This window comes from Notothenia coriiceps, unplaced genomic scaffold, assembly GCF_000735185.1.
Source record: "Notothenia coriiceps isolate Sejong01 unplaced genomic scaffold, NC01 NC01_scaffold00019358, whole genome shotgun sequence".
NCBI lineage: Eukaryota > Metazoa > Chordata > Actinopteri > Perciformes > Nototheniidae > Notothenia > Notothenia coriiceps.
The window spans coordinates 154644-170519 of record NW_011352059.1 but is presented as its reverse complement, the minus strand read 5'-3'; the positions used below and the strand labels follow the sequence as shown (position 1 = coordinate 170519).

General features: G+C 40.9%; 2 protein-coding genes across 3 annotated transcripts in view; both read left to right on the top strand.

Annotated features, from left to right (window-relative positions):
* Nucleotides 1-2448: 2448 nt before the first annotated feature.
* Nucleotides 2449-4317, top strand: erich2 (glutamate-rich 2). The gene is made up of 5 exons (XM_010778722.1): nt 2449-2570; nt 3037-3226; nt 3694-3751; nt 3850-3921; nt 4013-4317. Exons 1-5 carry the CDS (start codon nt 2563-2565, stop codon nt 4171-4173), a joined length of 489 nt encoding a protein of 162 aa, XP_010777024.1. The 5' UTR covers nt 2449-2562; the 3' UTR covers nt 4174-4317.
* A 1508-nt stretch (nt 4318-5825) lies between these two features.
* The window catches only part of LOC104951971 (glutamate decarboxylase 1-like), a 15915-nt gene continuing 5864 nt past the window's right edge, over nt 5826-15876 (top strand). Inside the window, exons 1-6 of one of the 2 annotated variants that reach the window (XM_010778720.1) lie at nt 5826-6072; nt 6865-6976; nt 8848-8904; nt 10295-10432; nt 10924-11166; nt 12376-12466. In XM_010778720.1, the coding sequence (XP_010777022.1) occupies nt 6901-6976; nt 8848-8904; nt 10295-10432; nt 10924-11166; nt 12376-12466 (605 nt within the window). In that variant the 5' untranslated portion in view covers nt 5826-6072; nt 6865-6900. The remainder of the gene's footprint in view (nt 6073-6864; nt 6977-8847; nt 8905-10294; nt 10433-10923; nt 11167-12375; nt 12467-15876) is intronic. The other variant, XM_010778721.1, reaches the window with a different exon arrangement.

Genomic DNA, 15876 nt, shown 5'->3' with positions numbered 1-15876 from the left:
GAGAGAGAGACAGAGAGTGTGTGTGGGTGTGTGTGTGTGTGTGTGTGTGTGTGTGTGTGTGTGTGTGTGTGTGTGTGTGTGTGTGTGTGTGTGTGTGTGTGGTGTTTTGTGCTTCTCTGTGTCCGTCTGTCTGTTCTCTGGAAAAGGTTGAGGGAGGTCTCCATAAAACTAGCTGAAATTGTCAAAACTGATTTTGCGGCTCACAAGAACTTTACATATGGGTTCCACACCTTGCTTCCACTTGCTATTTTGAGTGCATATGGACAAGAATGGCAAAATGGAAGTCACTATTTTGACTGTTGAGTACCCTGATGGTGTACAGATGTAGAGATGTTTGTCAAAAAGTTTAGTATTGAATGATAGGCAATTGCAAAAGCGTTATTAAACCTCCAAATAACTATTTTGTGAGAACCGTAGACAAGATGGAAACCATTGAGGGTTGCAATTGTCCATCATTCAATACTCAGCTTATTGACCGACATCTGTGCACCATCAAGGGAATCTATAAAAAAATGAACTGATGGTGGTGTCTACAAGTTATGGACACCAATTCGTTTTTCCCTTTTTTTTTTTTTTTTTACTCCTCTGCAACTTCTTGAGTTGTGGAGCTATAGTTATTATACTTAACCCTCAATTGGACTCCTTTGTTTACTTCAGTTACTTAGTGACATCACTATTTAACACTCGCACTTCTATTGGCTAGCGCTAAGGGAAGGACCAATCACAACAGAGCCGGCCACTTCGGCCAGCTAAGCAATCAGAGCAGACTGGGCCCTGGTTTCAGACAGAGGGCGAAAAGAGGTGCTGCTAAAGACAACTTTGAAGATTAAAGCATGTAAACATCTCAGAGTAGAGGAACAAAATACAATCATGAAACCTGAAAATGAGCATCATTTGGCATGTTTAAATCCCTGTAAACCTGTTTTCTCGAACATTCTTTGATTTGTTGGGTCGTTTGCTTATGTAGCCTGCTTTGTAGATCTAATTCAATCAAAACACACCACAGAGAGTCCTGATGAAGCAAAATCGACAAGTCTGAATGAATCCTTGACCTTTTAAAAATCGAATCTAAATGATTAAGAATTCCACAACATTCTATGAGAAATAGACTGTGACTAGTGGATGTGTTGTTGCCCATTTCTTTGCTGAGTTTCTTCCACTAATGCATTGACAAAGCACATGAAATGCTACTTATTCCCTCCTCTGCACTCTAGAACACACACAGCCTAAACAGAAGCATTTACACACTCACTTATAAACACACGCACATGGTTCAGTGGCATGTCGCTGTGCATGAGAGGGAACCCAAGGGAGAGCTCAGTCCGAGCAACTTCACTGCTCTGCCTAATTGGTGTGTGTGTGTGTGTGTGTGTGTGTGTGTGTGTGTGTGTGTGTGTGTGTGTGTGTGTGTGTGTGTGTGTGTGTGTGTGTGTGTGTGTGTGTGTGTGTGTGATGGAGTAGGAGTTGAAAAGAATGCATGCACATCCTGTCCAAACTAACCTCACCTTTCTCTAAACACTGCTCTAAACTCTGGCACAAAATGAGCAAGCCTGTCAGTCATGTGCTAATTTAGTCTCTGTGGGAAGTCTTCAGCCTGTCAATATGACAGTTTGTATCTTCCTGAAATTATAAAACAACCGTGAAACAGTATACAGCCAAGTGCTGACGTGACCTGAATCTTTTAACCACACACATAATACCTCCAGCTCCATCCTCACAACACACACACACACACACACACACACACACACACACACACACACACACACACACACACACACACACACACACAGATTCAAGACTGAGGGCAGCTTTTTTCGATGCATGGGCAGCTAATGTAGCAGTTACAGCTACTTATTGGATGACAAATGGCTCACATGGAGGGTGGTCAGAGACAGCTAGGCTGTGTAAGATTTGCAAGGGGGAAAAGCCTTCAAGATATATCTTTTCTGAGGCTTAGATAGTGTACATTTGACTTAATTTGCATTCAAATGTATTTTTGGTGAGGTTTTTAGTCAAAAAATTCCACAAATCAAACAGCTTTGCACTTCTGGTGTAGGCCTATAAATATATACAGCAGAATAATAAGTAGTAGCATAGTGATGTTTTAGCCCAAAAATATATGTAATGAAGACTACAGTAACATTTTATACATATTTCTAAAACACCTGATAATAATGGGTTTATTTAAAGTGCAACAACCAATACAATAAAAAGAAGCGCATAATTATCTATTTAAAATAGATTTTTTTAAAACAACTACGTACAGTGGTGCACAACTGCTTCTTCAGTCTCCAAAAGTCATGGCACGACAATATTTATTTGTAGTCTGCATATTTCTTTAGAATTGACAGATTTCCGGCAGCCATGAAGGCAGCACTGACTCTGAGTAGCTCTATTACTATGGTAACGACTGTTTGCTACGCTGTTGCGTCTGTCCTCCTTAAAATAACTTAGCTAGCTAGGTTAGCCATAACATGAAGAACCCTTAATTAACTTCACATGAACGTTTCACAATTTAAAGAATAGGTCTATTGAGTTGCAGTCGAGGTATCGTCCTCAATGAGCAGGTGAGCAACTGGCTTACAGACATTACATATGTGAACGTTAATTAACAGTACAGTTAATAAATAATGGTTACATATAATGATGTTAGCTACATGCTACCTTAAGATGGCTAGCACTTAACTGGCTACGCTTGTAAATGAACATGCTATAATAACGTAGTCATTTATTACAGTAACGGAATGCTTCAGCTTTTGTTAAATAAATAGCAACGTTTTGGGGAAAATGCATGTTGGGAAGTAGTCAGCATACAGCTGGATAAATGAAACTTGGATTATCCTGCTCAAGATGTAAATAGTTATGATAAAGGTTAGCTGTTGTGAAACAAGGCCCCATTTACTTCCATTCAAAAAAAGTTTCTTCATTTTTTTTGTCTTGTACTGTGTGGAGAACGTCAAAAATATATAACGTTTTTTTAACATTCAATGTGACAAGAGGTGGGTATTGATAAACAAACGATTATGATTTCAGGGTTCAAAAACACACACAGGCCAATGCAGTGCCTGGAAAAGATCTGCAAATGAAAGACTTGAAGAAGTGCCATGCAGACTTAGGTACAGTTCCTCTTCCCACACATGAGCCAAATATGGTGGAAGCACAGTGCGAGGAAGAGGAGGTAAAGGATGAAGACATTAAGGCACCATTGGAACTGATGATGAAGGTAAAGTGACTGATGTCCATCAATGACTCCACACACTTCATGCACCGATGAGAGGATGGGCTGTTTCATTTCAGATGCCTCAGTAGACTGACACTAGGACCATCCGCAACAAAACCCTCTTAAACTGTGCAATTCGGCATCCATATTTTTAATATTTATTTGAATACTATCACACAACTGTATATATTGGAATACACGTTACTTAAACTTCTTGTATTAAACATTATTGTATTTTGGACATTCTATGCAACATGTTTGAATGTTTCTAAAGATATTTTAATTCTATTTTATTTTATTATTTTTTATTTCATTGGACACTCTCAATACAACTTCTCCTGTTTATATAAACACAAGCATTCTGATTCTGATCAAAAATCATTTTATCATTTGTTTTAGCAAATTATGTTTTGCGTCAACTTTGTTATAATTAAGTGAGATTGAGACTCAAGCTAAAAGGTTGATTTCAGTTCCTCAGAGCTGTGATGGACAGAGACTTGCAGCTGGCCAGCAAACTGTGTCGGATGAGTAAGTATCCTGCATCCATCCACTGAAGTCTTTCAGTCAATAAATCAGCCACCGGTGATGTTAGCCAACGCTGCCTCTTCTTTCATTCCATGTTTCAGTTCTAATCTATGAACCAGACAATCCTGAGGCCTCTGAGTTTCTCCCGCTGATCCAGAAGAAGCTGTCACAGGGTAAGGTTTTTTTTAAAATATTTTTGTACAAAAACCTACAAAGCATATTCAAAATCACACCATGAGCTTTTGTCATGCCTTTTTCTATCAGAGCAAGAGACAGGGCAGGGCACTGAGAAGGAAGATGCTGACGGGGATAATGAACCTGAGGAAACATCTCCAAGCTCAGGCTCATCATCAGATGATGATGAGCCTGAAGAAAAGCAAGTAAACAGACACAAATCTTGTCCTCCTTCTCACATTCATCCTTAGTCATTGTACCAATACAACTGAATGTGAGTCACTGTCTTGTTGCTTCTGGACAATTGTATATATTTAAATCCAAGCAACCTTTTCTTTGTGCATTTTGTAAAAGTTGTGACTATTAGGTTTGTATTTTCACATTTTAACTGCAAATAAAATATTTAAAGTGGACAACCTATAATCTTGCAAAAGCTGAACATTACATTACAAATGTCTCTTCAGGAAAACACAGAATTCTCTATATTCTCATATAAAAGTATAGTTAATTTATTTTAACAAGTCTACATTTTAACTATAGGCATTAACAGTCCTTGAAAAGAAGGGGCGTGCACAAGTCCAGGCTCCAGTACACTGACCCTCTTTGGTTCGCTGCTAAACAAATAATGGTTTTATTTAGATGTTGTGGTTGCATGAGTAGCCCATGATAGCTAAAGTTAAAGCAAATGTAATCATCACACAATCCAAACTTTTCTAACTTATTGATAAGTGTGCAACACATATAGGGTGACCCAAAAAAAGAAATGAAGCCATATGCCTCACCTCATGTCACACTGTAGCAGAAATTGGGTATTTTTGTCTTTGAAGGCTCCAGGTGAGTATTTATAATTTGTGGGAATGATTAACATAAAATAACGAGTGCAGTGCCCTGTGAATAAACACCTTCACATTTGCTCCCAAACAATGCAGCACAGCTTGCAATCACATTGTGCGATATTGGTTTATATATCATACATCACATGCAGGGAGAAAAATGCTTAATGTGGACAGACACAAGGTATAGGAATAGGTGTTCTGTCTCAGAGATTGCATATTTACTGTTCATTTAGTAATTATCAATAACATTTATACAGATTTGAGTTAACTGTACATTTTGGACTACTTTGGACATCTGCTTGACCATGATAAGTGTGCAGATTTGTATTATCTCATACACTTTTCTTTATTGATTTGTAGTTTTTGCTCTTGTGTGACACCTAAAATCAGCCCATCAAAATATCTTTGCACGTGCCTGCAGTGAAGGCATTTATTTGGATGAGGATGCTGACAATAAAGCATATTTTTTATAATTCTCCGCACTCATCAGCATCCTATAGCGTGCTATCAAAAGGTATGTTCTGAGTTATTATCACATGTCAGGGCGTATCTTTATGAGCGGTCTCCACGCATGACTCGTGAAAAGAGAAAGTGTGAGCGCCATCTGATAAAGCCTGTGGAATTTGCAGTGAGTGAATGAACATAATGGCTGCCCATTCAGTGCCAGGACACAGGCAGGATTCACTTTGATGTCTCAGTGTTATTGTCCATGTCAAGGTTATAAAAAGTGTAAGGTGCAGGTCAAAAATAATGACGCATGCAGGGCTGTCATCTCATGAAGTAAGTATTACAGTGGATGGATGGCTCATGGCTCTCTCTGGGTGCTTTTTATAAGAAGCCTATTAAATCTGATTTCCATTGTATTGTATCTTAAACCCAAGTGTGTTTGTCATCTCAAGGTCAATTGCAAATGTCTTTTTACCATCATGTGACAACCACCCACACCTGGAGACACACACACACCCACACATACGTCACTTGTGCTTTTCCTTTTTGCTTTTTAGGCTTCTTCAAGTGGATTATGGCTGTCACAGGCACTCAGGGAAGCTTCATTAGTCGTCAGAGGGACGCAAGGCTGTGACTCATTCTTGCGTGAAGAGACCAATGGGCAGCCGACAGCCTGAGATATAAATAACGAATAAACAAAAAAAGATATATTCTTGAGGGAGAAAGGGTCACTTGCGCGCCGCTGGATGGGAATTTATTAGCGCGCTTTCTGTTGGTATTCCGCCATCACTGGACTGTTGCTTGTCGTTCCTTTTGGAGGCGATTGAAACACCTTTAGTTTCACTGGAATCGACAACCTGTGAGCCGGTAAGATGTCTCCTCCTTTCATTTGAAATTTGATAGGACTGAAAAATAATTCACACAGGTGTTTTTTTATCGTAGTTTTAGGGGTTAGAAACATACCAACAAAAGAAAAATATGTTATTATTCGCCGTGCCAGATGAGTGGCAGAAGGAATTAGTTAGTTGAGTGATGATGGCATGGGATGCGCTTGTTCAAAGCGCAACTTAATTGAAATGTCGATCGCTCAGTCAATAGGTAGCCTAAATGACGTGGGTTATTAATAGTTGCATCCTATCAATATTTGCTTGATAAATCAGTCTGTGAACTTCGTCAATCTATCATGGCATCCATTCGTCAAATTGTCCCCAATATGTCATATGGCAAGGTATGCATCATAACGGTCTGATACCCCACTGATATCTAATGGAGAAATATGACTTTGCTTCTACGAGCTATTACAACCTATCTTCTGATATCTTTTGGATGTTATCTTTAAAATGTTATTAATGTATGAAACGGAATGAGTATTTAATGTCCATTCGAATGTAATCCATAGCATGAAAAAACCCAAAATGAATAAACCCACTAAGGCATTGTGTTATATCACCGAAACGATTTATCCAGACGTGCGTATTGCTGCGCGTAGTGCGCAATTTCTCTCCAAATTGCGCGACCCGAACCAGTTGTCATTTGGGGATTAATCGCATTTATCTGGTTTAATCCTGGTCTACAAATAAAATACACTGTAGTTATTCAGATAAATAATTTATATGTTAGGTGTGAACTGCTCCTAACCTTGGACCGTTTTGTTTGCAGTTGAATTATTTCCCAGCTGGAGATAACAGAGGACTGATGGCATCGTCTGAACCGAGAGCCACCGGCGGGGAGCAGGACCCCAACTCCGCCAATTTAATACCACCGTCCACAAGTAAGGTCCTTTCTCTGCTTATAACACCATGATCTCGTATCGATCCCCGGGAGCACACTATCGTTAAGGCTGTCCCTCTCCGAAACGACAGGGGACTCGGTGCCTTGCTCAAAGACACTCATACAGTGCGATGTAGTGCCAAGACGAAGGCTTAAAGCGAACCCCCCTCTCCCCACACACACTCCTCTCTCTCTCTTTCTTTCTGCCTCCCTGCCCCTTCCTCCCCTCCTTCTCTGTCTGATAAAAGCGAGTCTCGCCCTGGCCATTTGCTGTGTGGGCTCCGTCGTTAATCATTCCGGTTAAAAACAGAGCCATCAGCTGCCTGTCTCTGTCTGGCGGAGCAGCGGTGCGCGCCGAGCCCTGCCTGGCGATGGAAATAATGCTCTATTAAAGCTTTGGTAGGCTATTTATAATGATCCAAGAGCATTTAGTCCAAACATTAAAAAATAAATAAATGCATTTTCCAAACGAATATATTCCTAACAATCCTCCCCTTTCTTGAATTGACGCCTTCGTTTCCTGTTTTTTTATTATGTATTTATTCCCAGTTTATTTTGTAGGATTCTTCAAAAAAGCAAACGATTTTTATTTTGGATTGATGTTATCATGGTAAATCTTATCTCGTTTCACAAGATGTTTTAGGCCCTTAAGGCTGCATATATGAATTGCTCTTGGAGAAATGCTATTCTTTTTTCCCCCTTTTTTTTAAGTGGCTGGACCTATTCAGATACATTAGACTTACATTAACCCATGGGTTAATTAGCCATTTTAAGCCGTTGTCGCATGCAAACAAATCGACCCCATAGTGCACTTGAGCAGCCATCTGCATTGCAACGCTGGGAGATAATTACAGTTTTTTTGTCTTTGGCTAAATGTAAAAGGAAATAAGCTAGGTGCATTTCCTGGGGAGCATTCAAATCCATATTTTCTCTATTTATCGAATAAGATGTCGTTTTTAAACATTTTATCAATAAACACATTACAAAAAAGATCTAAAATGTATTGCAAGTGTGAATTCGTTCCTTTAAAAAAAGATGTTTGTATTGTCTGTCGTATACTGCTGCTGGATGTTGCCATTATCTCTTTTCCACGCTCCATCTCACGCCTTCCGGCTAGTAGTGTCTGCGCGCGTGTCTGTGCGCGCGCATGTCTGCTTATCTGTTGGTGCCTTGGCCTCAGCACCTCGAGCTGTACTTTCTCTCACAGTGAAGTTGCTTCAGTGAATTTAAATACTTGTTTTTGTTGTGAAAGTTTTCCATCAGGTGTATTCCCCGCCGCGCGCTGTGCATTTTATTCCCCTTGGCTTCTGCTCCATGTCTGCTCACGCATGTCCAACCACGCATCGGTTGTGGGTGTGTATGCATGACGCGCACTGTATTATAAGTTTCTGCATCAAGCCAGTTATAGACTCTCCGGCCACAGACATTACCAGCTCGCTCCCGTCACATACTGTGTTTCACTCAATTAATTCCTGCCCTCCTCCGTGAGCTCATTTCACGGGCGTTAATTCCAGTCCGCCCCTTGGCTGGGTGTGTGAGCCGGCGCGGATGTGCCGTGCGTCCGGTGCCTATTGATTGAACTTAAATCGGAAATGTTATAAGACTCATCCCTTTATAATTAGCATGGGTTGTGGTAAATACAAAAGTGGATACCTTCTCAGCCAAACAATGAGAAAAAATACTCTTTAACGCTTGAAAAAACCAACACAAGTGTTCAGAGTCACACACCCGGTCAGGAGCCGTGCGCATCACGCTTCCACTCTGCTCACTGTGCTCCACCAGCTTTATATCCATCATCCGCACCATCCGCACCATCCACGCTTTCTCAGCGGCCTGCAGTGCACAAACTCAAACGTTGACATTCTGTTTTAGCCAACGAATATGCGTGGATGCACGGATGCACACGGAAACTGGGGATGAAGATTTGTGGTAAGTTATTTGGCACACAAAACGTTCCACATCAACTCTTTTCATATCATTTTGAAAAAAAATGCAATTTTGGAGTCTTTTTGGCCTATGAATGTGCGATTATCAATTTTGCAGTATTGCATTGATGTGCATTTTTGCCTCTGTTCATTTAAAAGAGTCAAAATAGGGTGGCTTTTTAAAAAAAAAAAAAAAAATCTCTTAGAGGCCTGGAACAGGCCACAATAAAGGCTGTTAGAGTAGCCACATACACGACTGTCACAGTGCGTTTCCATCTTCCAAAGGTCAGTGGACATTAGCCTGTAGGTCTGATGATAAGAGCCCCGGTGCAAACCCCCTGACCGCTTCTGAACGCCCCCCCATGTCTTTTCCATTTCGCCACCAAGAGAAAATTCTTCGAGACAGGCCCAGGTTATTAAGCCCTGAGCAACCCAAACAATAACCTATAAAAAAAGAGAACTATTTTCATTTCGCAGGCAGGCAGTTCTTTGCAACAAAGAATACAAAAATGTCTTTCTGCCAATTTAACTGATGGCCTTTTTAAAAGAGATGCTGCAAGGAAGGCGTGTTTATTATTCCAGCATTTGGAGGAATTGGTTCTTTCAGTGACTCAAAAATGAAAATGTATTCTGGTGTTTTTTGTTGCAGCAATGCGATGAGGAATTAATGTCAAGTATAGATGTGGTCAATTCAAGATATTATGTTCTGTTTCTTATGGCAGGAAATCAATTAAGACCAGAGAATCGAATACGTTTGATATTGCCATTTCTGCAAATGAGAAAATTACCAATAGATTTTGATTGGCCTAAATTACATTTGAATGGACTGGAGTGAACATTAAATAGAAATATGTATTTATGGTGGCAGTAAGATGGTCTCACATATTAATATATATGGATTTAACATTTTTCCATATAAAAATATGAGACAATATTTTATACGCTATGCATGCATCCGTCATTAACCCCTCTTTGGTGTGCATTGATTAGCTGTATAAGGGTCATCGCCACGGGCTCTCCGGACCTGCCCCCCCCCCCCCCCCCTCTTCCACATCAGTCTATGGACTGGGTGCTCCCTCACTGGGAGGTGTTTGTGATGTCACATGGGTGGGGCGGACACCATACGAGGTGGTCCCTCTTTCCTGTGTGTGTTGGCCATATATGTTGGGCCTTCACCAGAAAAGCATTTGTTATGGAAGACTTGATCAAGACAACACATATTTTTTTCAGGAGCTGACCACGTACTTGTTTATACTATAGGCCACTAGAATTTTTTTTAACAATTATTATTATTTCTTTGATATTTTTTTCGTAAATTATTATTATCTTTTCCCTCGTGTTTGGGATGGAGGTGTTTGGTGATAACTCCTGCTCTCCGCCATGTAACACCCTAGGGTTCCTGCAGAAGAACAACAGCCTGGATGAGAAGGGGAGGCTCGCGGGGCAGAAGAACCTGCTCTCCTGCGACAACAGTGACCGGGACGCTCGCTTCCGCCTCACCGAGACCGACTTCTCCAACCTCTTCGCCAGAGGTGACAACTTTTTTCGGCTAAATATTCACAAAAAATAAGCTATTGCTATAGCCTCATAAGCTTCAAATGCTGCTATTCGCGACGCTGTCAACGTTACTCTGTTCAAGACCTCCCAGCATGCTTTTGGTGGCTTTTATCTTTTTGCTGCGTTATTGGTAGCACTAGCATTATATGAAACTCTCTAGTAGAGGACGACGACTACATTTAGAGGCATATTAAAACCAAGCATGTCAACTCAGTAAAATCTGAAACAGTTACAGAAACACCATTAAAAAAATAAAATGTATAATAGACAAATGCAGTTCAAATTTTGACTTTAAAAAAATGTATATGAGTCCTAATCTTTGTTAAAGTTATTCAATGATATGGCAGCCATTAACATGCTCAGGTCAACATTTATCTTGAGAATAGGGGGGTCTTGAAAAATAAACCCAACATTAAGCTAAAATGATCTCCCAAGCTAAATGACTGTCTTTCTCCTCTCCTCTCAGACTTACTGCCAGCCAAAAATGGAGAGGAGGCTACAATACAATTTTTGTTGGAGTTGGTGGACATCCTCACCAACTACATCAAGAAGACTTTCGACCGCTCCACCAAGGTGCTGGACTTCCACCACCCTCACCAGCTCCTGGAGGGCATGGAGGGCTTCAACCTGGAGCTGTCCGACCAGCCCGAATCCCTGGAGCAGATCCTGGTGGACTGCAGAGACACGCTCAAATATGGCGTCCGGACAGGTAGGCTAGCCGAGGCACCTTCAAGGTTGAAAGAGAATTAGTCATTCATGAGGTGCCATATGTTAGTTTAAATAGCAAAAGGACATGAGTGGAGGCAAAAGCAATTAACCTTCTGTCAATTTAAAGAATAGTATTTTGATCTGCAGACCAAGATAAAGTCATATACGTCATTACACAAAGCATAATAGGCTATATTATTAGAATTTCACATGAATTTTATGATGAACAGTACCTTGTGTGTCCATTTGATCACTTTCATGTAAACTGGTGAATTCAACACAAGCTGTTTGGCAGATAATGTACAGCCCTTTACAATGACTGCCTTATTTATTGTCCCCCTGGTCGTTCGGTTGACATCCTCCTTTTTTCTCCCCCTTGACTTATTAAAGCAAGTGTCGCCTGAGGGGATCCTAACACGGGCTGTTTCAAGCTGTTAAAAACGACAGCGCTCAAACTGTCCCCCGGGTTTAATATATCACGGGCAGGGTCTACTGTGTCTACAACTCAACACCACTTTTCAATCGGAGACACGCTGCTTTTTTTTTGTGCTCGATTTCATGAACAGGAGGAGCTGTCCCCGGTACTGAAATATAAAGCAGATCTTTCTCTCCTCTTGCTATTAAGCAGCACTGATTTACATTTCACATTTTGTATTTTTATTCAGAGTATGTGACTCACTTGTGTTATTATGTAAGCCATACACCTCCACAAGGTGCTTATATCCATGACTGCATTTCAGCTCTGGGCCGATTGACGGAGACTGTGTGTGCAAGCATGTTAGAGTCTAAATGGCTGTCATATAGCCTTGTTACCAATGTAATTATAAATACTGAACAGTGCTTTGTCAGATCATTTTGGTTTCATGGATGAACATTCAAATGAAAAACTGTTTTTTTTATGCTTCTTCATTGTTATTTATATATTTCCAAAATAGGTTTTAGCCTGAAGGATACTGTTTCATCAGTATCAAAAATCCTTTAATGTTCACACAGTAGGGACATTTACAGTGTAGCAACAACAGCAAAGGAAATTGCAGATAAAAAGCAAAATTATAAATAAAGATAAAAATGTCAAATACAAAAATGCAGCCTAACTCTCTTAACGCTTTACTCAGACAAAGCAGATAAATCAGTTGCTGTCTTTCTTAATATAAAGGATCATGAAGGCCTGTTGATAGGAAAGACATTTAGATATTTTTTCAATATTTAGGTCACCCTCGATTCTTCAACCAGCTTTCCAGTGGTCTCGATATCATCGGTCTGGCCGGAGAGTGGCTCACCTCCACCGCTAACACCAACATGTAAGTAGTGCTGCTCTATTTGCTTGCATGACACACGTATTATCTATGGGGGAAACACCTCTAAAAGTCATAACAGGACAACTAAAGATTTCCAGTTTGTAGGCCACTGGAAATAGCCCCCAGTCGTTACCCCATAAAGTCATGGTGCGATTGTGATGCTTTTTTTAGGTTCCCTCAACTCACGCCACAATTGGTCACAACAACAGCCTCTGAGGGCAGTTATATAAAGGGGGGGGGGGGGTGGGAGAGACTGCCTATCCACTGTACTGTATATCCAAGGCAGACGAGCCCCAGGGGTGTTTAGATTGCATATTGATCTCAGGTCACAGTTACATGGTGAACCCCGGCTGATAGAGGGCATGAGCCACATCAACATCACACGATTGACACAGGCACACACTCATACACGCAAAATCTCATTCACACACACATGCTGTAAATGAGCTATAACTCTGTGTTATGACCATTGGAAAATAACGAGGGACATAATTCAAGCCGTACGATGTCAGAATGTTGAACATAGTTACGTATACGAGAGAAGCATAGCTTTGCATTTCAATTCACACTGGATCAAATAGACATAGACTCCTTAAATATGTAATATATTTCGCAATTCTAGAGGAAATTATCAGTTGCTTTACAGGTTCTGTACCAAACAAGGACTTTTTTATAAAGTCTGTTGCATATTGTTTGTAGGCCAGCTGGAAGCTGGGTCTAATACATTTCAAAACAATTTTATCTTTTTTATTTGAGAGAAAAATCTCACAAAACAACAACAAATAGCAACTATTGAGCTATAGGCAGAAAGCATGACAACAGACAGAATTTAACAGTATTTAAAAAGCTGATTTTCCAAGTAGAACCAGTCAATTTAAATTATGATATTAGAAAAACAAATCAGAAGAAATATGACCTTAGTGACAAGACATAAAGCCATAAACATGGCACAAAATGACGATCTGCACACTGAAAAATTAGCATTCAGTATCCTCTCACTGCTGTGGCCTGGCTGCTGAGGAATAGATACATGCAAGGATAATAAACCAAATGCTTAATACACTTGAGACACTTACTGTAATTGATCCCATTTCTCAAAACATTAGCTTAGGAAATAACACCGTCTTAGGAAAAATAACTTTCCCATCCCATCTCCTACTTGGAAGACTGCCCCAAGAGACAGGGCCATTGGATTCACACACTGGCGCACACTTTCATAGTGACACACACACACACACACACACACACACACACACACACACACACACACACACACACACACACACACACACACACACACACACACACACACACACACACACACACACACACACACACACACCAGCTCTGGTTGTCCCAGATACATCAGCAAGGGTTTCCAGTCCATTGACTGCGGGCTCATTGTGAGCTGGTCTTAGCAGATAGGCCAGCTGGGCCCCACACTGACACACAATGTCCTCCGGCTGCACAGAAAAGCCCGTCACACGGAGGAAACTGGCTGCTGCCGCTCCCTGCGGAGGGCTCACTCCGGCTCTTTTGTCCCCGTGGGTACAGACCGACTCCTTTGAGAGGCTGAGAGGAGAGTATGGTAGGGGGTCAGGGGGTTAGTCACATAGAGACACACACAGACTCGTACACGTCGAGTGCCCTTGATGATGATAATAAGGGCATTTAGGGGCCGTCCCTGGAGACGGGCATGTGACTGAGGGGTAATTTTCACCCTGAAAAGACCAATGATTGGCTCTGATTGTGATAATGATCACCATTATTGTCATTACAGCGTGAAATGACTTACAGAGGGAAGGAGAATTTTAAAAAGGTGCGCCCGTTTTGTCCTCCTCATGCTGTGGATACATTATAAGGAGAAATGAAAGTGAAGCATTCAGGGTATTTTTGTCGTCTTTATGTACGCCATTATTCCAAAACATGAGAGAACGCCATATGTTTCGCAATTAGGGCAGAGAGTGGCTGCAAAATGAGTCATTCTGTCTTTTCAGCCCTGATGTCACAGCGTGATCTGGTGTATTGACTATAGGCTCATTTCCAACTCTATCCCTTGGAATATTTACAACATTTAATTTCATTTTCATCTATCCTCACCCTCACTGTTTTTGTTCTCCTATTTTCTGCTTCTACTTTTTGCATTGCTGTCCTGTTTTATTTCTGTACGCTTTTCTATCTCTTCTTCCATACCATCCCCTCCTCTCCCTTTGTTGTCCTCTGTCACAGTTTCCTTCAGTGCATTGTTTCCCTACAGCCCCCACTGGTGTGTGTGTGTGTGTGTGTGTGTGTGTGTGTGTGTGTGTGTGTGTGTGTGTGTGTGTGTGTGTGTGTGTGTGTGTGTGTGTGTGTGTGTGTGTGTGTGTGTGTGTGTGTGTGGCTGTCAGTTAGCAAAGAGAGCCCGCCCTTAGTGGTGACAGACACATTTAAGCTAATCAGAAGTGTTTTTCATTTGTTGTCCATGGAGCTGAAAGTCATTTGAACTTTTGTTAGAGGACAGAGACGTCATAGACACATAATATTAAAGCTGAATTATGTCTGTAACTACTCTTTCTGAGTTGGAAACATTACATTTGAGTATTTGTCTTTCTTTTAATGCTAGAATAAAATGTTCAATGATGGTGTCTTCCTCAATGTTCTGAATTCCGAGGGATCATCAGAGGTAGGGCTGCACGATTGGGTTCCAATAACTAAATGAGATTAGTATTACTCATATTGCAATTGCGATATCATTTGCGTTATAAGATTGGGGGGGGGGATCATTTCCGTACCATTATTATCATGGAAAAATGTAATAAAATGATCACAGTGTTTTTTTTAATGAAGTCTTTTGTATACCGTTCTGCACCAGGACCATCATTTTCTTTATTCCGAATGATTTTTTTTTAGTTCATATTGGAATGTTTTAACAAGTTCAATTAATTCTTCAGCCTTAATCAGAGGCTGTTATCTCTTTGAAACACTCTCCCTGACACACACACACACACACACACACACACACACACACACACACACACACACACACACACACACACACACACTGACTCAGCCACGAGTCCCATTCAGAGTCGCCCCAGCTGACATTGGCAGGATTGACAGATAGCCATCAGAGCTTTGTGGGCTTTAATTAAACTACTGAGAGATTTTGTTGAAAGCCTTTGAATACGAATGTTTGCTGCCCGACTCCTATCAGACACTTTTTAATTAGCGCCGTCAGCACCAGCTCCAGTTGGTGCTCTGTGGACGGAATTATAGTAAAGCTTATGTAAGGTGTGCTTGTGTGTGTGTGTGTGTGTGTGTGTGTGTGTGTGTGTGTGTGTGTGTGTGTGTGTGTGTGTGTGTGTGTGTGTGTGTGTGTGTGTGTGTGTGTGTGTGTGTCTGTGTGTCTGTGTGTGTCTGTGTTTGAAAGAGTG